General features: G+C 36.9%; 1 protein-coding gene across 1 annotated transcript; it reads right to left on the bottom strand.

Moving 5' to 3' along the window:
* Positions 1 to 1,716: 1,716 nt before the first annotated feature.
* Positions 1,717 to 22,514, bottom strand: LOC100511607 (protein LEG1 homolog). The gene is made up of 6 exons (XM_003121211.2): positions 22,211 to 22,514; positions 19,900 to 19,986; positions 18,304 to 18,488; positions 17,272 to 17,372; positions 11,678 to 11,916; positions 1,717 to 2,001 (listed from the first exon to the last, which is right to left on the bottom strand). The coding sequence occupies exons 1-6, from the start codon at positions 22,512 to 22,514 to the stop codon at positions 1,895 to 1,897; spliced, it is 1,023 nt and encodes a 340-aa protein (XP_003121259.2). The 3' UTR covers positions 1,717 to 1,894.
* Between the last annotated feature and the right edge of the window lie 1,937 nt (positions 22,515 to 24,451).

The raw sequence follows: 24,451 nt of genomic DNA, 5'->3' as shown, positions 1-24,451 counted from the left end.
AATTTTCTTAAATTAATTTAGGCACTCGCACAGAATTGCGAGTTTTATAAATCTTTGGATTTATAAATCTTTGGATTTATAAAAAGCTCTCCTTTCTAGGACATACTTAAATATTTGTCAGTTTGCTAGAGAGCACTGGTGTGGAAGAATGAAGCAATATGTATAGAAAATTTAGATTTTAAAACTTTGACATCTACATAAGAGGGAGATGACTTTTGCAGACTTAAAAAAAAAATAGTTATGTGTCATCGTCAGTATGATCAAAAGTATGGGAGTCAGCGTCTTGTCCAGGCTGCTAAAGACAGAGATGCATCAAACCACGTATTCAGTCCCTGAAAATTAACACAGGCCTTTCATAATAATGTGTCTTTACACAGAGTCACAATAATGAGTTAAAGTGAGATTGCAGCATAGAGAAAAAGATGATGATCATTAAATTGAGAATAAGTTTGACAGGTCAGCCAGATTTTATCTTGGAAATCAGGGGAAGTGGATCATGGAAATCAGAGAACTACTTGAGTGAAATCAAGAAAAAACAGGAGAAATTCCAAACATGGGGTGCCAACAGAGAACACAGATTTGAGTGAGGGACCAAAGTGCTGTTTTCCATTGATGGAATAAAATGAGAATAAAAAGTGCCTGAAGAAGGAGGGGGTGAGAACAAAAGCCAAGTGATATAGACTGGAGGCAGCCTTCAGATTCATTTTGCGTTTTGTTCATTTGTTTTTTGCTTTTTACGCCCCTATGGCATATGGAAGTTCCCAGGCCAGGGGTCTAATCGGAGCTCTAGTGGCCGCCCTGCGCCACTGCCACAGCAACGTGGGATTCGAGCCACGTCTGCTACATACACCATAGCTCATGGCAACACCAGATCCTTTAAGGCACTGAGGAGGCCAGGGATAGAACCTACATTCTCATGGATACTAATGGGGTTTGTTACCACTGAGCATTTTGAGTTTTGAACTAAGTTTAAAAACATATAAACTACTGGGAAAAGAGCTTCTTAGTCTTCTGTAGTGTCCTTTTCTTATGGGAAACTAATCTATCTAGTTCGATCAAGCATTACAGACATTTTTTTCCAACCACCTCACAGGGGCAAGTTTCCTGGATGTCAAAACAATAACTCAAGTATAAGCTCCATTGGGAAGAATAGTCTCCCTTCTCTTTCAGCCTCCGTGATGCCCATAGAGCGTAGCGGAACAGAACACCATTTGGCCAAACAATAATGGCATTTCACAGTGAAAGACACTTGAGACTTACTGCTGCAAAACAATGATCAGAGTATTAAACTTTTTGAAAAAAACACATAAACCTACAATGGTCCCATTGAATAATATGTGTTATTCAAAAAGAATAATAAGAAGGTGACCTTTTTTTCCTAATCACTATGCAGTGTTGATCTAAAAACCCAACATTGCTTCTCAGGAAGGCTCTTTACCAATATAAGAAAAAAGGAAAATAATTTCTAAAATAAACTAAATGGAATGGAATGAAAAACATGCTTTCAACACATGGGCTTAGTTTTAACTTTTGGAAAGAAAAAATCTAATTACATACATACTTTCACTTTGGAACCAGAGCTCATGTGAATTAAGCTAAACAGGATAACAGTTTTAAAGGTGCTATCATCATTTGTCTGTGGTAGGAATTGAGTTTTAATGTATCATTTCCATCTGCCTTTACTACTTAAGGAAAGATTCACTTATGCATTGACACTGGAGTATTCAAAGCATTTTATTTTTAAGAGAACTATTAACTTGTTCAAGTGATTGGATGAATGGATTTGTTTACTAAATTCCCATTGAAATTCTAAATTATATGATTGTGATAGTGTTCAATTTTGAAATTACTGTTGTTCAATCAGAATTGCTCATATTTAATTCATTAATCTTTTTCAGAAATGTTGGAATGCTGCAAGTATTGTTTCAAAAATCTTTAGAGCTATTTTCCTTGCAACCTCTGTCTTCATTAAAATTTTCCATACAGCCAAAGACAGTGAACCTAGAAAAAAGATAAAATAATTACATGTAAATTTAAACGTATACCCACTTGCTAAAATGTTTAAACACAATTCTATTTTTTTATTTTATTTTATTTGTCTTCTTATGGCCATACCCATGGCATATGGAAGTTCCCAGGCTATGTATCCAATCTGAGCTATAGCTGCCAGCCTATGCCGCAGCAACAGAAACATGGGATCTAAGCAACATTGTGACCTACACCACAACTCACGGCAAACTTTAACCCAGATCCTTTAACCCACTGAGTGGGGCCAGGGTTGAAACCCGCCTTCTCATGGATACTAGTCAGGTTCATTTCCACTGAGCCACATTTGGAACTCTCTACAAAATTCTATGCAAATAAAACATTACATTATAATTATACACAAAGTTTTTAAATTTAAAGTTAATTGACCAGATTCTCATACAAAAATCAGTAAGAAATATAAGTAATTAGCCAGAAAACTGGGAAAAGCACACAAATACATTCAAAGAATTATAAATTCATGTAAGAGTGAAGTAGAATTTTATATATTACACACTAACAAAAATTATAGAAATTGCTATATGATAGTAGGTTGGAAAAGACAGGGACTTTAATTTATAGGTTTATAACAAAAATGTAAACTCCTGAAAATTTTTTTGAATACCATTTGGCAGTATATGACCCACTGACAGTAATTTGGTTCCTTTCTAAAAATTTATTGGTAAAATAGTAAGTTATGGCAACAAAATTATACATAAAATGCCACTGCTGTATTATTGCTAATAGATTATAACAGAAAAAAATGTTCACAGTTATGGTATATTCATTAAATGAAATGCTATGCATCATTTAAACAGAATGAATTGGTTCAATATGTCCTGCTATAGAAGAAGGTCCATGAAAATTTTCTAGTTTAAAGTATAGTGCAGAGCAGTGAGTATGACTTCATTTGTGCAAACAAGGTTTTATTTATTCATTTATTTGCAGTGCTGTATGTATTTTTTTTAATTCTATAAATTTGCGCCAAAGACTGAATTTTTAAAATTGGTTGAAAGGCCAAGAGATATAAGTGAAGAAAGATGATAAAGAATAGCTTTATTTTCATTTGATGTGTCACTTAGACTTTGAATATATTTGAATATATTAAATATATTGACTATATTAAATATACTTAAAAATAAACCAGTAAAATGTACAACAATTCAAGTTTATTTTAAATAAAAAGAAAATAAGTTAGAGTTTTAAAAACAATTTTTGAGTAGAAGAAATAGATCTCTTGGTTAGATCTATTGATGTACAAGAGGTAGCAGTTTGGTGAAGTATCCAGAATACTTGGTCCCATGTACACTTCTTTGTCTTCTTAGGCTCCTTGCGGATGGGAGGATAATACTTAATTTCCATGAAGAACTATTTTCATAAACATCCTTTAAGCCTTTCCATGGAGATATAGCATGTTACCTGATTGGTGGGTGAGAGCATCTGATTTATGCTTTTCAATTAGCAAGAGCAAAATCTACTGAAGTCCCAGGAATATTCTTTTTCTCTTCCTTTTTTCTAGGCTAGTAAGAATTGATACTGGGATACTGACCTATTCTGCAAACTTTTTCTTGTGTGCCCTTTCCTTGAGTGCCTGAGATGATAATGTAGAACATTGTTGCTGCACATCTGAGTCATATTCTCTAATTGTTTTCCAGTATTAAAGCTGAAGTTGCACCTCCGTTCACTCCTTCCTTTGCCTGTCTCCACTGGTTTTGATTTTAGGTGGGGACAAAAAAAGTCTATTGATCCCTCTCAATCACCAGTACTCATTCCTTGAGGGCTTTACTCATATATATGACATTAATCATTACATGTACTGAAAGCTGGAAAATACAATGTCCATAGTGGCCAGGAAGGTAACATAAATGTTTGAGATCAGATAAATATAAAAAATTAGTAGTAATTTGGCTAAAAAAACTATTTCAAGAAGATATAGTTACTACCTAACTTCAGGAGTTTGGTGATATGCTTTCTTTTTTTGTTGGTACCAAATTACTTTATTTGAAGGAATGGTACTAAGGAAAGAACTTAAGTAGATGTTTTGGTACAACTTATGGAAAAGATAAAGGTAATGCAAAGATGCGTGTATTGCTGTGGTGACCAGGGAAGTCACCCCTGTGGCTACAGGAAGCCAACCTAAGGCTTTGCTCTCATTATCAGTAGAAATGTGGACCCACCATACTGTTTTTTAGGAAAGTATCAGAAGTTTAGATTTTTTTAATAATAAATATGTTATAATTATTATATTTTCACAAATACTGTTAAGTTTTAAATATTTATATTTGTGTATCAGACAAAAATGGCTTTGATCCATTATAGGTCAGTGGTTTGCAAACTCTAATATATCTCCAAAATACTGTTCATTCCTAGATGTTTCCTTAATGATTTTCTCTCTGGATGATCTATCCATTGATAAAAATTGTATATTGAAGTCTCATAGTGTTATCATTTTGCTGTTTATCTCTCCCTTTAGATCTCTTAATATGTGCTTTAACTATTTAGGTACTCCTATGTTGAAAGCATAAATATTTATGCAGATGTTATATCCTCCTGTGAGACTGACATTTCATCATTATGTAATGATCTCTGTCTCTCATTACAATATTTATCTTAAAGCCTATTTTTTTCTGATATAAGTATAGCTACCTGAGATTTCTTTTTGTTTCCATTTATATGGAATATCTTTTTCCATCCCTTCACTTTCAGTCTGGATGTCCTTAAAGCTGAAGTGAGTCTTTTGTAGGCAGGATACAGTTAGGCCATATTTTTCATCTATTCAGCCAATCTATGTCTTTTGGTTGGAGAATTTAGTCCATTGATGAAGTAATTATTTCAGGTACAGAGGAGTTTCCACTATGGCACAGTGGGTTAATGACTTGGCTTGTCTCTGTAGTGGCACTGGTTTGATCCCTGGCACAGTGGGTTAAATAATCCAGCATTACCATAGCTGCAGATAGGTCACATTTGTTGCATCAGATTCAGTCTCTGGCTGGGGAACTTCCACATGATGCATGTGCAGCCAAAAAGGAAGGAAGGAAGGAAGGAAGGAAGGAAGGAAGGAAGGAAGGAAGAAAGGAAGAAAGAAAGAAAGAAAGAAAGAAAGAAAGAAAGAAAGAAAGAAAGAAAGAAAGAAAGAAAGAAAGAAAGAAAGAAAGAAAGAAAGAAAAGGTATGGACTTATTACCATTTTGTGATTTGATGATTTTCTATAGTGATATCCTTGGATTCCTTTCTCTTCACCTTTTTGGTATCTACCATGGATTTTTGCTTTGTGGTTACAGTGGATATTATATAAAATATATTATCTTTATAACAGGCTAGTTTAAGTCTAAAACTTAAATTTGAAGACATTCTAAAGTTCTACATTTTTACTCTCATGCTCATCTGCCCAAGTTTTATGTTTTCAATGTCACAATTGACAACTTTTGCTTGGGCATTCTTTAACAAATAATTATAGTTACAGTTATTTTTTACTACCTTAGTCTTTTAACCTTTATACTAGATTTATAAATAACCCACCACCATTACAATATTAGATTATTCTGAATTTAACTGTATTCTACCTTTATCAATGAGACATATTTTCATGCATTTTCCTATTACTAATTAGTATGCTTTTGTTTCAAGTTTTGAAAGTCCCTTTAACATTCTTTGTAAGGCTTCTTTATGGTGTTGTACTCCAGCTTTCACTTGTCTGCAAAAAGCTGCCTTCAATTCTGACAGCTTGTCAAGTAGAGTATTTATGTCTGGCATGCTTTTTTTCTTTCAGCACTTTGAATATATGAAAGTCTGATCACAGTCTTATGGGGGTTCCCTTGTATATAAAAAATAGTTTTTCTTTTGTTGCTTTTAAGATTTTCTCCTTGTCTTTAATTTTTAATGATTTAAGTATAATGTGTCTGGGCATGGGTCTCCTTAGGTTCATTTTATTTGGAAGTCTCTAGGCTTCATAATTTTGGATATATGTTTCTAGGCTAAAGAAGTTTTCAACCATTATTTCTTCAAATAAGTTTTCTGCCCCTTTCTACCTCTCTTTCTGGGGCCCTTTTAATGCAAATATTGGACTACTTGATGTTGTCCCATATGTCCTTAAGCTATCTTTCCTGGATGAATTTTACTGCCCTGTCTTTGAGTTTATTGATCTTTTCTGCCACTCAACAGTCTATTGTTGAACTCCTCTACTGAATTTTTCAGTTCACTTATTATATTCTTCAGCTCTGTGATTTCTGCCTGGTACTTTCTTATATTTTCCATCCCTGTGTTTAAAGTTTTACTTTATTCATGCATTATTCTGACCTCAGTGAGCATCTTCATGACGAATATTTTGAACTCTTTATCAGGGAATCATTTATTTCTTTTCCAGTAGGGTTTTCTTCTCATTTGGGAAATATTCCTTTTTTTCTATATTTTTCTTGACTTTCTATGATGACTTCTACACATTATATAAAACAGCCACCCTTCTCCATCTTGAAGAATTGGCCTCATATAGGAGATGAAATTTATCATTCAATCTTGACCCAGCTTTTTGTTGTTTCTCAATTTTTGTGATTGTCCAAGCAATTTTTTTGTTCATAATGGCTCCCAGTAATTAAGGGTATGCCAAGACTTGTGAGTGTTCCAAAGGAAGATCTCATGTAGCACCTACATGAAGGCTGATTGTAAGCTGAATCGTCAGACAAAGCTTTTTTGTTTGTTTGTTTGTTTGTTTGTTTGTTATAGTCCTGTGAAACCAATGGACTTTAGCTTCACTGGTGACCAGAGTCAGATACTCAGAGGTATTCCCTGCATAGCAGCAGTGAAAAAAAGTAGGGCTCCAGATGTGTGCATAAGCTCCTTTACAGGAGAAATCAGCAACCTAGAGTAAGGCAGAAGGAGAGTATAAAGATGGCAATCACTGGAATCCAGTCTCTGGAGAATACTGTAGCTAGTCCCTTAATGTGTGTTCAATTAGAAGCCTGTCCCTCAATCTGCAGCTATTAAGATAAGCAAACAGACCTCTTTTATGGAAAGACTTGGCTCATTTCAATCTCTGTTCTGCCTCTGTTCTGGGCTTTAAAAGGTCTACTACAGTGAGTTTGCACAAGCCCTTTAACAAGTATCTTTTAGTTCACTTTAGTCTTGTGGGTCTTCTGGATGCAAGTCCTGTTGCCTTTTAAAGTTAGATGTTTTGGGTGGTTTATATCTCAGGTAGATATATAAAAGTTGAGATGCCAAATGTAGATCCAAATCCTTTACTACCCAGGAAGAAGCTGGGAGTTGAAAGAACCCTCCCATGTCTGTGGCACTGTGCCAGAGGTGGGGTTTGTGACACTTCTTCTTCCTCCTGTTTCAATGTGGGTTTTTGTTGTTGTTGTTTTGTTTTTTACCTCATTCATCTGATATCACTCAGCTAATTTCTGGATTCCTTCCAGAAGTAATTGTTTTGTATGAAAATTTGGTGTGTCCACGGAGGGAGGTAAGTTCAGGAGTCTCCTATCCGAATTGAACTTTTTGAGATGTCCAAGCTCATTTTCTCCCTCCTCTTCACACATGACACTTCAGCAAATAGTTGTCCCTATTCAAAGATAAAAGGGAGTTCCCTTCATGGCTCAGTGGTTAATGAATCCAACTAGGAACCATGAGGTTGCAGGTTCGATCCCTGGCCTTGCTCAGTGGGTTAAGGATCTGGCGTTGCCATGAGCTGTGGTTTAGGTTGCAGATGCGGCTTGGATCTGGTGTTCCTGTGGCTCTGGGGTAGGCCAGCGGCTACAGCTCTGATTTGACCCCTAGCCTGGGAACCTCTCCATATGCCAGAGTGGTCCTAGAAAAGGCAAAAAGACAAAAAAAGAAAAAAAAGAAAAGAGGATGAGGCAATGACCTTCTTAGTCAGGATGCGGGTAGTGAAGGGGCTGGCTGGCCTCAGCCTAGAAACATGAAATTCAATAAATTTTTAAAGCACTCTGAATTTTATTAACTTGAGTCAGCTTCTGACACTTTTGGACCTTTACTTAGTCTTCATTGTTTATTTTAAATATCACCTATGGGGAAAAATTTTCTACAAGCTTTTTTTTTTTCCTGTCTTTTTAGGGCCACACCCTCTGCATATGGAGGTTCTCAAGCCATGGGTTGAATTGGAGCTGTAGCTCCCGGCCTACACCAGAGCCACAGCAATGTGGGATCCGAGCTGTGTCTGCAACCTACACCACAGCTCACAGCAACACCGGATCCTTAACCCACTGAGAGGGGCCAGGGCTCAAACCTGTGTCTTCATGGATACTAGTTGGGTTTGTTAACCACTGAGCCATGACTAGAGCTCCCTCAACTTTACTATGAGTTCTCTACTAATAGAATACATGAAGTCAAGGATTAAAAGCTGATGCCATTGTAGATGGAGATGTGATTGAGAATTTTACATAATTAGAAATTTTAAAACTCCTTGCCAATTCTTATCAACAGCAAAAATGTTAAAGAAATAACTTGAAATCTGATGTTTGATTTTACTTATTTATTCAATGAATTTAACTAAGGTTCCTTGTGAAGAGCATCATAAGACACTTCCAGAGACTAAAAAGTAGTTAAATAACACTTTGAAAGGATTTCTATGAATGTAAATGTGTGTTTCAATTGAATTAACTAAAAATGCTCATTTTAAAATATGACTGTTTTTATTCGCTTTGGTTTTAATATATCTATTTTCCCCTATTCTCTGCCTATTTGAAAATTCCAAGGTATTTGCCACTGTGACCAGATTCTGAGGTCAGTGGGAATATAAAGAGTGGTTGGCTATGAGAATAATGACTAGATAATAGTAAATGCCTTGTTATATGATATCTAAGCAATTAGGATATCAAGATTCACTTTTTTTTTTTTTTTTTTTTTTTGTCTTTTTGTCTTTTTGTTGTTGTTGTTGCTATTTCTTGGGCCGCTCCCGTGGCATATGGAGGTTCCCAGGCTAGGGGTCCAATCGGAGCTGCAGCCACCGGCCCTACGCCAGAGCCACAGCAACGCGGGATCCGAGCCGCGTCTGCAACCCACACCACAGCTCACGGCAACGCCGGATCGTTAACCCACTGAGCAAGGGCAGGGACTGAACCCGCAACCTCATGGTTCCTAGTCGGCTTCGTTAACCACTGCGCCACGACGGGAACTCCTTTTTTTTTTTTTTTTTTTTTTTTTTTTTTGTCTTTTTGTCTTTTTGTCTTTTTGTTGTTGTTGTTGTTGAAGATTCACTTTTTTTAATTAGTAGTTTTCAACATTTAATCTCCATTTTTTTCCTTGTGAAAGAAACTCAAAACCGGAGTTCCCACAGTGGTGCAGCATTAATGAAGCCAAGGACATTCCCGGAGTGGTTCAGCAATAAACTGGAGTTCCCACAGTATTTCAGCAATAACAAACCCATGAGGACGTGGGTTCAATCCCGGCCTTGCTCAGTAGGTTAAGGACCAGCATTGCAGTGAGCTGTGGTGTAGGTCACAGATGTAGCTCAGATCCCCCATTGCTATGGCTGTGGTGTAGGCAGGCAGCTGCAGCTCTGATTTGACCCCTAGCCTGGGAAGTTCCATATGCCACAGGTATGCTCTCTCCCTCTCTCCCCCCCAAAGAAAACAAAAAAAGAAAAAAAATCAAAACCACATATTAAATCCAAAGCTAAATTTAAGTAAAATAAAAAAATCTGATAATAAAATATTGCAGTATTATGTTGCTTCCAAGTTTTCAAGGACCTCCAACCCTTGACTCAGTTTTTCATTACGTCCTAACAGGAAAAAGCCAGCATATGTGATCCGGGTCTACAATACAATTATGCTATGTAAAAATTTGGCAGAGGTAGGTAGGTGATTCCTAAAATTCATGTATCTCCTTTCATGGTGTAGATCTGTCACACAAGGGTAGTTCTTAAGCAACAATTTAATCCCTTAGCCCCCTGCATCCAGATATGGGACAATGTGACTATTTCATACCAATAGAATATGAGATGAAGAGAAAGACATGCCCAGGCTTCCTCTAACACTATAGTATTTTTCTGCTGGTGAAATGTAGACAATAGAAGCCAGGGGCTTCAAGAACCACAGATGTAAAATCTTCATCTGCAAGAAGGGGCTGCAAGAACCACAGATGTAAAATCTTCAGTCTGCTACTCATATGTATGAAGGAAATCTGCCACTGACTAAGAACATGCCCTGGAACCATTACTGGAGCAAGAAGAAACTTCAATTGCATAAAACCCTTAAAATGTTTGGGTTTGTTAATATAAATAAGATTTCAAAATTATGTATTTAATGTTTGCTTTTAAATCTTTCAGATTCATTTTTATATTTTAAAAGTACTAATATTTTAATTACGTTTTGAGTTTGGTTTACTGCATAAGAGCATGTCTCGAAAATTGGGATGATGTAGTAATTCAAACTTGCCATTAAAAATTCCTTCTGGGAGTTCCCGTTGTGGCACAGTGGTTAACAAATCCAACTAGGAACCATGAGGTTGTGGGTTCGATCCCTGGCCTTGCTCAGTGGGTTAACGATCCGGCGTTGCCGTGAGCTGTGGTGTGGGTTGCAGATGCGGCTCAGATCCTGCGTTGCTGTGTCTCTGGCGTAGGCTGGCGGCTACAGCTCCAATTCGACCCCTAGCCTGGGAACCTCCATATGACGCGGGAGCGGCCCAAGAAATGGCAGAAAGACAAAAAAAAAAAAAAAAAAATCCTTCTGGTCTTCACTTTGCTAGGAAACCTTACAATTAAGGGGCTGAAGGGGAATACTTCTGCCCTGACTAGTAAAGCTAGATGGAGGAAGCTCACATAAATCAATTTGCTAGTTTTCTCATGCATCATGGCAGGTTTTCTCTTTTTTTCTCCACTGAATTTAAAAGTGATAGTAGATTTTTTAAAAAGAATACTATAACAAAAAGAACAAAAAAATACTATATCTGGGTTTGTAGATCAAAAACTAGACTTAAGGTAATCTGAAAGCTTCATGGGTCAATAAGCATAAGATGGTTGCCCTCTTGCTCTCTGTACATCCTTTGCCCCGACTGGCCCCGCCTTATCCTCACTTTATTATGCATGATTATCTCCCTCTCCTAAGCTGTAAATTTAATCAGTAACTACCTCTGTGATCAGCCCAACCCTCATTAAATGATGGTTCTATCCCTCAGACCAGAAAGACTCTAGTCTGTTCAGTCATCAATAGGAAACGGACACCCTCACATCAGTTGCCAACCCAAAGTACTGTGGGGAGGAGTATTCCAGAAGTCCCCCCAGGAAACCAAGAAGCCCTTCTGACCTCATGCCCCTTATAACTGATAGCCTCCTCCTCCCTTGTGTAGCAAAGTTTGCTGCGGTGTTCTGCCAGCTGTCAGTGGTACCACCATGGGGTGTCCATCCAGAACACTTGCCTCTGGCTCGTAAGATTTCCTGTCCAATAAATCGCTGATATTTCTGTTACTGACACAGCTGGGCAGTTGCAAGGATTGCAGGATTGTGGGGTGCAGCTCCACAAGACCCATAGGAAAGACAAGCCATGAATGGAAAGGAGGACCAAAATGTGTGGAAGGGATACCCATAAAAAATCATGACTTTCTTTGAGAGGATGTGTTATAACAATATATATCTCTAGTATAAGCCTGGCTTCTTTATCGATTCAACGTAACATTGGTTTTCTTTAAGGTATTAAGGCCTTTACCTGTAGCGTCATCCACTTGGTGAAGAAGATTTAGACCAAGCAAGACGGTGTTCTGAAGGTCGGTAAAGTTACTGATGAAGGGGGCTCTATCTGAGTCAACAAGGACTCGTGGTGGTAGGGCCTTCTGGAACTCAGTTACTGTAATAATTGTTGTAGGGAAGTAGGCTGCAGCTAAATAGTCCAAAGACACATACCAATCTCTTCCAAAATCTCCTTCTGGTTTAGAATAATAATCCAACCTAAAAGACAAGTGGAAACATGTGCAATTATAATTAGTCCACTCAATTTCAGCCTTGTCATCTTCTAGAAAAGATCACCTCTGCCAACAAAATAAGAATGTAGTTTTTAGTTTTAGAATGTGATTACTTGAGCATCTACCCTTGAAGATATAGGTAATTAAAAATTTGAATTTAGAAAGGATTATCCCATCAATTGTTTATATTTTATTTTGAGTTATTATCCCTTTTAACCAGATTCCTTATACTGGGAAATCATATAATAACCAGATATTAGACCATAACTAACAGAAATATGCAGATAAAAATCAAAGATTCCAGGAAAAGAGTTTTGCTAGATTCAGACATGTTAATTTCTTAAAATCAGGAGGCACCTAAACACTGAGCATCCTAGAGAGACATATGTCTGATTTTCTGAATACATGTTTTTTTTTCTGATGGAGTAAATCTGCTGGGAAGCCAAACTCTCTCATCTATTTGGGGAGAAACTTATTACAATGGAAAGACCAAGGATGTAGTCAATAATTTTATAGCTGTATAATTCATGCCTCCTGTCCCCACTCACTGTCTAAGCATGTGAACAATTTGAGAGGGAGAGTTGTTCCCCCTGAAATACTGTCTACCCTATGTCTTGCTCACTAGCTATCTTCTCTTTTAAGTCACATCATAAATGTCACCTCCTTCACAAATTTTTCCAGCCTATCTGAGGTGGAATCAATTATTTTCTCCTCCTCTATATTCCTCCTCCTCTATATTATATGTGAAGCTCTACTATACATAAAATTAAAAGTTTGTTTTCTCTTTAGATCATATTCAAAGTTCAAGAAATCAGGTTGTATTCTATTTTTCTGTTTCCAAAGATCATATGCAGGCTTTATTAAATAGAAAATGCTTGCATTGTGCTTGTCAATGTCAAGCAAATCATAGCATGCAAAAGTGGAAGGCTGGATACAGTAGACACTTGGCGAGAGAAGAGTTTGATTTGGATTCATAGACGAATATCTTGAGTCACATCATAGCAGAATATAAATTAAGATTAGAGGTAATGTAAATTCATAAGGAGTTTGACCAATGGCCACATAGCCCTAGTAACAGTGGAGTAACCAGATTGCAAGGGAGCCAACAACACTAGGAGAGGAGGAAAGGGATGAGGGCAACAGATCAGGATATAGAGAGCATATGAGCACAAGGGAAATACAATAGAAACCTTTGAAATTATTTGGTTGAATGTGTTGTTGAACCATTCAACCAGTAGTTTAAGAGGTGGTCAAGTAAAAAAGAAAAATAAACCTTAAAAGCCTCATTTAATTTAAAATGTATTTTAAAACATAAAATATATACATGTACCAGCCAATATGAGGATCCAGGACCACAGTTTTGTTGAAGCATATGTAGACTACACAGAATATTGTTTCATGTAAATAAACAACTTCTAGTATATTTTTTACCTCAAGAAAGTAGCTCATAATATTTTAAGGAAGTTCCCCAGGCAGTAGCAGATTGTAAACACAGCCTCCATTCTTCAATACTCTCTATGTCCCTGTTTTCGACATGTCATTTTCCAGTGCCCCTCCTCTGCTATGGTGAGAAAAGCCAGGGAGGAGGGATGTGTAATTTCCTGTCCTGGTTCAGCCATAAGATTTTATTCGGCCAATAACGTATTAGCAGAATTACTATTTACAATATCCAAGATCTGGCAGCAACTAAGTGTCCTTCAACAGATGTATGGATAAAGAAGATGGATATATATACAATGGAATATTACTCAGCCATAAAAAGAATGAAATAATGTCATTTACAGCAATAAGATAGACTTCAAGATCATTATACTAAGTGAAGTGAGTCATTCAGAGAAAGACAAATTTTATGTGATATCATTTATATGCAGAATCTAAAAAGTACACACGAAATTAATGTAAAACAGAAACAGGCTCACAGACTTTGAAAACAAATTTATGGTTACCAAAGGGGAAGTGGGAGGTAGGGATTAATTGAGAGTATGGAATTAACAAATACACACTACCATATATAAAATAGATAAATAAGGGAACTATTCAATATCTTGAAATAAACTATAAAAAATTAAAAAAAGAATTTAAAAGAATAAAAAAAGAACATATATCCAAATTGCTTTGCTGTACACGTAAAACTAACAAAATACCATTGTCAACTACACTTCAATTAAAATTTTTAAAAACAAATATTAGCCAACTTGACACCTCACAAGCTTAAAATGTATTTTCACATTTGATTTTTCTCTCTTGCTCTTCGTCTTCACAATGGAAAACACCTGGGCTTCCCCAATGGCGAATGAGAGACAAGTGGCACAGAACGTCCCCCTCACCACTGTGGAGCCAATCAGAATCAGCCAAGATGACATGAGCTCAGGAAAAATCAGCAGAGCTTCTCAGCTGAGCCTCAGACATGTGAGCAATCAACTCATAATATCATGACACTGAGGTTTAACAGCTGTTGATTGTGTCTCACGTTCTTGGGGGCGGGAGGGGGGGTGATGACACTGGTTCAACACAGGGCCACACATCTAATTGCAGAGTCAGGATTTAAACCCTAGCAATTTGGCTTTAAAGCTCATGTTCTTTACAACTGCCCTCTACTGCCTCTTGTTGTGAGGATAGTAGTTTATTAATGCTTTTCATGACAGTGGTATGTTAAGCATGATACATAGCTATTTCATTTAATCCCCCAAATTACCCCATGTAGTATGTACTATTATTATTATAGGTTCAAAGATGAGAAAACTGAATTTATCAATGACTGGATTGCCCAATTTAATACCTAGTTGTTGAAGCCAATAAGTAGAGGTAGAAATGTGCTGTGAATCTGCTAATCAGGTGGCTTATTTACCTTACTGGATGATGGCGTCCATGAGACAGACAACAACCAAGGGAGTATGATGTTGCTAACATTCTTGCCTGGATTTATAAATTTGCTTATATAACAACCAAAAGCCCTGATTTTTTTTGTCGTTGTTGTTCCTGTTTTAGGCTATATACCCAAATTTCTATCCCATACTTCATTCTTGGGGGTTGACTCCATTTGCTAGATAGTGTCTAATCATTAATTTTGTGCACCAACCTGATTGGATCTTGGGTGCCCAGATATTTGGTCAAACATTATCTTGGGTGTTTCTGTGAGGGCATTTTTGGAAGATATTAACATATAAATCAATAGACTGTGTAAAGCAACTTGTCCTCCATAATGTGGATAGGGCTCATCCAATCAGGTGAAAGCCTGACAAGAACAAAAAGTTAATCTTCTAGTGAATAAGAGAGAATTCTCCTGGCTGATGGCCTTCAAACTGGGACATAGGCTCTTCCTGATTCTCAGCAGCTGCAGCCTTTTCACTTTGGACATCAGTTTGAAAATTATAGATTTTCAATCCTCCACAGTTATAAGAATAAATTTCTTGCTGGGAAACCTGGACAGCAGCATGCAAAGCAATGAAACTAGAACACACCCTCACACCATGCACAAAAATAAACTCAAAATGGCTGAAAGACTTAAATATACGACAGGACACCATCAAACTCCTAGAAGAAAACATAGGCAAAACACTCTCTGACATCAACATCATGAATATTTTCTCAGGTCAGTCTCCCAAAGCAATAGAAATTAGAGCAAAAATAAACCCATGGGACCTCATCAAACTGAAAAGCTTTTGCACAGCAAAGGAAACCAAAAAGAAAACAAAAAGACAACTTACAGATTGGGAGAAAATAGTTTCAAATGATGCAACTGACAAGGGCTTAATCTCTAGAATATATAAACAACTTATACAACCCAACAGCAAAAAAACCAATCAATCAATGGAAAAATGGGCAAAAGACCTGAATAGACATTTCTCCAAGGAAGATATACAGATGGCCAGCAAACACATGAAAAAATGCTCAACATCGCTGATTATAAGAGAAATGCAAATCAAAACTACCATGAGATACCACCTCACACCAGTCAGAATGGCCATCATTAATAAATCCACAAATAACAAGTGCTGGAGGGGCTGTGGAGAAAAGGAAACCCTCCTGCACTGTTGGTGGGAATGTAAACTGGTACAGCCACTATGGAGAACAGTTTGGAGATACCTTAGAAATCTATACATAGAACTTCCATATGACCCCGCAATCCCACTCTTGGGCATCTATCCGGACAAAACTCTACTTAAAAGAGACACATGCACCCGCATGTTCATTGCAGCACTATTCACAATAGCCAGGACGTGGAAACAACCTAAATGTCCATCGACAGATGATTGGATTCGGAAAAAGTGGTATATATACACAATGGAATACTACTCAGCCATAAAAAAAGGATGACATCATGCCATTTGCAGCAACATGGATGGAACTAGAGAATCTCATCCTGAGTGAAATGAGCCAGAAAGACAAAGACAAATACCATATGATATCACTTATAACTGGAATCTAATATCCAGCACAAATGAACATCTCCACAGAAAAGAAAATCATGGACTTGGAAAATAGACTTGTGGCTGCCTGATGGGAGAGGGAGGGAGTGGGAGGGATCGGGAGCTTGGATTTATCAGACACAACTTAGAATAGATTTACAAGGAGATCCTGCTGAATAGCATTGAGAACTATGTCTAGATACTCATGTTGCAACAGAACAAAGGGTGGGGGAAAAACTGTAATTGTAATGTATACATGTAAGGATAACCTGACCCCCTTGCTGTACAGTGGGAAAATTAAAAAATTATAAAAAAAGGATAAATTTCTTACAATAAATCTATACTATATATATATATATATATATATATATATATATATATATATATCTGTTAATCAGTCTATCATCTATCTATCATCTCTTATTGGACCTGTCTCTCTGAAGAACACTGACTAATACAGTGCCATTCACATGTTAACACAAATCATTCTTACACCTTCACAGCTAGGTGTATAATACCTCTAAATGTAACTGTAAAGTGGTTTGAAAATCTTCTAGGATATTTCACATGCAAACTCTGATGCTACCTGAATTTCCCAAGTATGTACTTAATATGTTATATACCTTTGATAAAAATAACAAAGAAAATTTCTTTTTTTTAACAGAGAGAAAATGGTTGCATGTTTTATTTGATGGTTGGTTAGCTGATTGGTTGGTACAAGATATTTTTCCCAAATTTTTGCCCCTTCGTAAAATACTTTTTAAGCCTGATTATCCTAAAATATTTACACCTCACCGTTAAAATCCTCAAGGATTAAAATATAATATTCAATAGGAAAATTGATTGTCACATTAGAGGAAGAGTAAAAAGGCATAAATAAGACCAAAATGATTTTCTGTATTAAATTAAAATGACTTGGGATCAATTCTTACCTATCTTCAAAAATTTTGTAAGCATCTTTCAAGGCTGAAATGTGTGCATCCCATAAGTACTTAATCAAGTCATCAAAGCTACTGGAAAGTGACTGCAATTGCTATATGAAGAAAAGAAATATATTCATGTCTGAGCAACGATAACAATTCTCCCCAAAACTTAATTTTCTTCACACTTACAATTTAGCAATAATTTTGGTTTTAAGGATTAATTTGTGTAAGCCATCAGTGACTTAAACTCTGTAAAGACTATAATTATCTATTATGAGTAGTCGTATTGAATGCATCCGTAAGAGAGGAACTGCATGTGTTTTCCCAAAAGTCAGTATTTTTTACCAGCCAAGAGGACTTTATCTTTTGTTTATCAGCTGTTTTCTTGTTACCACCATTGAAATTATCACAAAATTTAAGATTAAGAAAAGGTGGAAATTACTAGAACATTTCACATAATCATATCTTTTAAAATGGACTAAGAATCTATAGAGCTAGTAAATCTATCTTTTGGCATTGATTTTGGCCCATGTCTATACTTAACCAATGTATTTGCTTTGGTCATTGAATATTTGGTTTCCATTGCCACATAATTGTGTAGTTCTACCTATTTGTGATTACTTGTCAATTCAGTTGAAAGAAGTTAATTGATTGGTCTAAAACCAACTCCATAATCATATTTTTTCAAGTATTGTTGTTCAATTGACTTGAACTATTGTTGTTCAATTGACTTGAAGGTTCCATTTACCAAAATAATCTTTTCAGTCTGTGAGATATCCTAAGTGCTCTCACATTTATGTAGGGTTTATTAGGGTGAGATGAATGGATTAGTTTAGAAGGTGAGATGAATGGATTAGTTTAGAAGGTGTTCATGACTCGTAATGCTCTGCTGTTAGATAATGTATTAATATAAATTACATAAAAATTTACATTTTATACTGTATAATACACACAAAAAGCTAAAGAAAAAGCATTAGACCAAAAAAAATTTTTTTACTCCCTCCTAAGAGAATAAATTATAAAGCTTATTATAAAAAGCACCTTGTAAAGGGCATTCCACTTGCTCATTGTCTTGGGAAATGATGACTGACAACTGGAAATATTAAGACAAAACTTTGTCTGATCCTTGGGTGGTGGCAAAAGCGTGATTTTATCTGATGATATCCCCATTATGCCAGAATCAACTGCAGCCAGGAAGGGTAGTGCACTTAGAAAGTAATTCATATCTGTAAAAGCAAAATGCTTATAATTACCACAAACACTAACAAACATGATAGAGAATATTTTTCTGTAAACAATTAAGCAAAAACTCAATATCCAAAAACATACAAAAAAAAGTTACTGCAAAAAAAGTTGGAAATATCTCTAAGGATCATATACATTAACATGCTTCTGTTCATAATCTTACAATCATAAATGAATTATGCATTAAACTAGTTGACTATAATATTTTGAAACAAAAAGTAAATTGTTCAAAGCATCATGTAAAAAGGGAAGAAAGAGATCTACTTGTGCACAGAATGACACAACACCTCTAACTGAGGTTTTGCCATGAAATGTGATTTTTTTTCTAAATTATCTTAATGTGGTTCTAGTGTTGATATTTTGTATTTTATTTGACTGATCAGGTTTAATGTGCAACCATGACATTACAAAGTCCTTGTCTTACATTATATCTTTAAAGCAAAAATGTTGGATAAGTGTTGGCAATAGATCTTTGGGTAGTTAAATTAACAATCAATTAGGGTTTTTTAAATTTCTCTCTAAATAGAACTCATCTCAGCAGATTTAGACATTATGACATAGTTGACTGTAAGACTTATTGTGCTGATTACCACTGGTGATGTAGAATATATTACACCTTAAACAAGCATTTGTGAATGCAGTCCTATGTCCCAGGGTGGCAAGCTGATGCTCCAAATTAAGAAATCAATCTGAGAAAAAAGAAGTCTGAATTCTAGATTTGTGGTCATGACTACTTGCAGGTCTTTGAGAAGAACCAATTGGTATTATATTAGAAAAATATGTAAAGGTATATATGATGTGTATCACTGCAAGATAGTGAAATTAAAAGTATCTTGCTTCTGATTATTGAGAAAATCTCCAAGAAATTGTGAGTAAATTTCACTACTGAAACATAAAATTAAAGCATTAGAAAATACCTTCTGATTATCCTAGTATGAAATATCTGACCAAAGCCTTAGATTACTGATCTATAGAATGATTTGTGGTAGATTAATCTCTGACATTTTTACGGTTTCAAAGTTAAACACATTTGGTCTGAGCAAATTGAGGCAAACTCTTACTTTCTTATTCTCTCCTTTGTCATCCTCCCTCATCTTGGAGACTCTGAACAGAGGGACCTCCCACCTACCTGCGTGTGCGGGACATTCAGAGGTCATGGTCCTTTGCAGTTCCTTGTCTCTGTGTGAACTATATCCTAAGGAATCATTGCTGAAACAGTGGCCCTTACATGCTAGAATATGACACAAAGGCCACAAGGTGCATGACGAAGTAGATTCCTTTCCACAGAGAAATGGTACTCTTTTTTGTTTTGACTCTGTCCCTAAATAGATGAGGCTGAACATTTTCTTTGAGAGAAGTTTATTTCTTATTTTACTATTTAAAGGCACCTACCAGCCCACCAGCTGTCCACAGAGATACACAAATGATCTCCAGATTCATAGCCACAGTCTGTCCTTTGGCTGGGATCAACTAATCTGCCTAGAAGACAAAAAGTATAGACAAATTATTTATTATACACATTTTGAAGCTGGTTATAATTGCCACTTACCTAGGTGCATTTTATTTGCAAAGATGCACAAACATTGTCGTCTGATGACTTGTGTTTATCTTCCTATCCCTCTTTACCCTCCATTTCCCATCTCAGAACCAGTTTCTTTTCTTTATCTAACATCACCACAATATTCTACCTTTGAATAATCTGTTTTGAATAGTATTTGCTTTTGTAATTATTCTGCTTTCGTTGATCATTCTCAAAGCAATGATTGATTATTCCTCAGACTGTATAAACATGCACACACACACACACACATACACACACACACGCACATGCTCCTTAAACTCAATCACATATACTTTGCCATTTCTAGGTTCTATTCTTTAGCTTAATTTTATTAAGTCATATTATTAAATCAGAATAGAATTTCTAGTAGTTGACCGAAGCATTGATATTTTTGAAAACGAAGTGTTTATTTTCAATGTGTAGCCACACCTGAGAACCACTGCTTTTGTTCATTTCTTTATTCCCTAGTAGAGTTCATTTCCCTGGTGAAATTCTATCCACATTTCAAATCTCAGTTCACATCAAGGTTTTTTCTGATTACTCCAGCTGACTCCACCGTGTCCTTTGTTTTACACTTTAACTTTTAACCAAGAGTTGTTACTTACTACTCTCTGTTTAATTTCTGCTATCCTTCCTGTTTCAATTGTGCTCTAAGGTCTTTGATGGCAGGGAAACTATCTAAAACGTTTATTTACCCCACCCCACAGCTGCTTTTAGAAAAGGCTGGAGACATATAAGCCCATCGTTAGGTGAGTTTAGTCAGGCATCATCATAATACGTGAATGTAATAAAAGAGTAAGAAAAGGATTAGGGGAGTTCCCGTCGTGGCGCAGTGGTTAACGAATCCGACTAGGAACCATGAGGTTGCAGGTTCGGTCCCTGCCCTTGCTCAGTGGGTTAACGATCCGGCGTTGCCGTGAGCTGTGGTGTAGGTTGCAGACGCGGCTTGGATCCTGCGTTGCTGTGCCTCTGGCGTAGGCCGGTGGCTACAGCTCCGATTCAACCCCTAGCCTGGGAACCTCCATATGCCGCGGGAGCGGCCCAAGAAATAGCAACAACAACAACAACAACAACAACAACAAAAGACAAAAAAAAAAAAAAAAAGAAAAGGATTAATCTTTTTTTTTAAATTCTTAGGGCCTCACCTGCCAGGCTAGGGGTCATATCGGAGCCACAACTGCCAGCCACAGCCACACGGGATCCAAGTCACATCTGCAATCTACCCTGCACCTTGCTGTGTCAAGTTTTTAACCCGCTGAGCCACAGCAGGAACTCCAAAAAAGTATTAGTGTGGATTTCCTTTATGGCACAGCCAGTTAAATATCCGGCATTGTCACTGCTGTGGCACGGGTTTGATCCCTGGTCTGGCATCTTCCATGCAGCACAGCCGAAGAGAAAAGAAAAGAATTGATCCATCAGCCCATTCAGTCTTCACCTCCATGTATAAGGTAATCACAGAACTTTAAGAAATTCAAACTAACTTGACACCACTTTCTGCTTGTTTTTTTGTTTTTGTTTTTTCTTTTTTTTTTCTTTTTGCCATTTCTTGGGCCGCTCCCGTGGCATGTGGAGGTTCCCAGGCTAGGGGTCCAATTGGAGCTGTAGCCACTGGCCTACACCACAGCCACAGCAATGCAGGGATCCGAGCTGCATCTGCAACCTACACCACAGCTCATGGCAACGCTGGATCCCTAACCCACTGAGCAAAGCCAGGGATCGAACCCGCAACTTCATGGTTCCTAGTCGGATTTGTTAACCACTGAGCCACAATGGGAACTCCCACTTTTTGTTTTAATGCATATCTTCTTAACTGTTTTATTCATCTCATGCTTAGAATAGAATCTGGCACCCAGTAGGAGTACCATAAGTATTTGTAGAATGCCCAATAGGTTGGATAGGAAGTTTTTTTGTTTGCAACTATGCCATATGCCCCACTGCAGTTTTTAGCCAAAACAGGCAGCACAGCAGGATTTATGGAAGAAAAGGAGAAATAGCAGAAAAAATAATGTTTATGAGGGGAAAAGAGGAAAAAGAAAAGAACCAACTTTCAAAAGCATGGTATGGTATATACAAATGTCATTTCCCAATTACAACATAGTTATATTGGAAGATGATTAGAATAAAAACAAGAGTCCTTCTTACCTGTAGTATATTGCCAGCCATGCTGCAAAGGCAATCCCCAAAAAAGATTTAATTCATTATCTGGTGCAAATTTTTCAAAATAACTGGCTGTTTTGTTCAAGAGGATTTTATACATCCCCATTCTCTTAGGATATACCCAGGGATCAATAATGTACTTTCCATTCTCCACCCTGTAATCACTGAACTGACCAGGGCTCTTATTCCACAGCGGGGGATGCAGATCTGAGAGATTGAAAGCTCCTGCTAAAGAAACAGAAATGCAGCCAACTAGTGCAGAGGCCCAAGGAGGAAGGAAAGCCATCATGCCAGGGCTGGGGGTTGAGGTTGTGACAGAGCTTTTATAGGGAAATGGAGGAAGTCATGGTATTTGCTTATATCCTAACCCATCAACACGCTGTTCTTTTCCCTAGGGATGACAGCCTCTCCCCGGGAAAGCCTTACCAATGAAAATAGGCTGCTTCCCCAGATATAGAGAACAAACTAGTGGTTACCAGAAGGGAGAAGGGAGAAGAGAGAGGGGAGTTAGGGAAAAGGGGTTAAGAGAGACAAACTATTATGAAGAGAATAAATAATCAATAAAGATACACAGTACAGAACAATGTACTGTACAGCACAATATATGTATATAATATAGTTATTCTGTAATAACTTTAAAGTATTATCTATAAAAATGTTGAATCATTATATTTTATACTTGAAATCAATATAATATTTTAAACCAACTATATGTCAATGAAAAAAAAGAATAATGAAAAAATAGGGTGTTTCCCTAGTTTAATAACATCATCGATGTAGTTTGTTATTCACATGAGAGTTGAAAAAAGTTTTTGAAAATGTTAATGGTGAATAGGTCAATATTTTAAACACTTTTAGAAAAATGCTGTTCTATTTACATTGTCTTTTTATGCCTATTAAATGGTGTGCACTCTTACACATCTGCCTTGACCTTTTTCATCAAAGAATATAAAGATATGGGCATTTACTTATTTCTGCAGAAAGAAGTTTACATAATAAACCTGAGATTGCTATCAATATAAAAGCCTGCTTGCAAGGTTGACCATCTGCACCCTTGGCTCTCAAAGTTCTCAATCTACAGTTAAGTGACTAGGGTGATTAACTGTGCCAAGATTTGCCTGCTTCCTTGTGGAGTCTGGAATATTCACACATTAGTAGCCCCCAGTAGACCAGAGGATGCCTATGTGACTAGCCCCCAATAAACATCTTGGGCATTGCCTCCTTAATGGGCACCCCTGGGTGGAAACATCACACATACGTTGCTGCATATTTGTTGCTGGGGGAAAAGTGTGCTCTGTGTGACCTCTCATGGGAAGGAGAGAGCTCATGGAAACCTATACATGCATTCTTCCAGACTCTGCCTGAGTCTTTTCCCTTATGGTTCAGTTGTATATCTTTACTACATCACTGTAAAGAGTCTTAGCCAGGATTATAACTACACACTGAGTCTTGCAAGTACTTCTAGAGACTGTTTGACCATAGGTCCCTGGTGGAAAACCTTCAGATGTCCATTAGTTTATCTCTTACCAAAGACTAAGAAGAAACTTGTACATTTGCTTAACATGTTTACTGACTATGAAAACTATTAGCTTCCACACTGAGTCACATATCTTTAAGTTCCAGAAGAAATGACAAAGTCTAACAGGTTCTCATTTCAGGTGTATAAGTTTCAACTAACATAAAAGAGAAATTTCTAGTGAATACAATTGCATTATAAAGAAATGGAATCTCTCCTTTTTTTTTTGTCTTTTTTAGGGCTGCATCCGAGGCCTATAGAGGTTCCCGGGCTAGAGATCAAATTGGAGCTGTAGCCACAGGCCTACACCACAGCCACAGCAACGTAGGATCCAGGATCCGAGCTGCATCTGTGACCTACACCACAGCTTACGGCAACGCCGGATCCTTAACCCACTGAGCAAGATCAGGGATTAAACCTGTGTTCTCATAGATACTAGTCAGTGCTGAGCCACGATGGGAACTCCCCAAGAAATGGAATCTCTTAAAATAGGTTGACTTTTCTCCATGAAGAAGTTTTCAGCTAATGTTTGGAGGGTAATGTAGATGAAATTGACATATTGGGTAATGACACTTCAAAGAAGTGAATTTTGGAACTCCTGCATCAGAAAGTGTGTTTTTTCCCCCTCTGGATACTTTCAGGAATTTCTTTTTGTCTTTTGTTTTCAGCAGCTTTAAAATAATACACCAAGTATTTTTATTTAAATTTAT

Source organism: Sus scrofa, chromosome 1 (assembly GCF_054392235.1).
Source record: "Sus scrofa isolate SSC_HxYL_T2T_F1_AM1 chromosome 1, Sscrofa_HxYL_maternal_Yorkshire_Landrace_v2.0, whole genome shotgun sequence".
NCBI lineage: Eukaryota > Metazoa > Chordata > Mammalia > Artiodactyla > Suidae > Sus > Sus scrofa.
The sequence above is the reverse complement of the archived record's forward strand: the minus strand, read 5'-3'. Positions and strand labels throughout refer to the sequence as shown.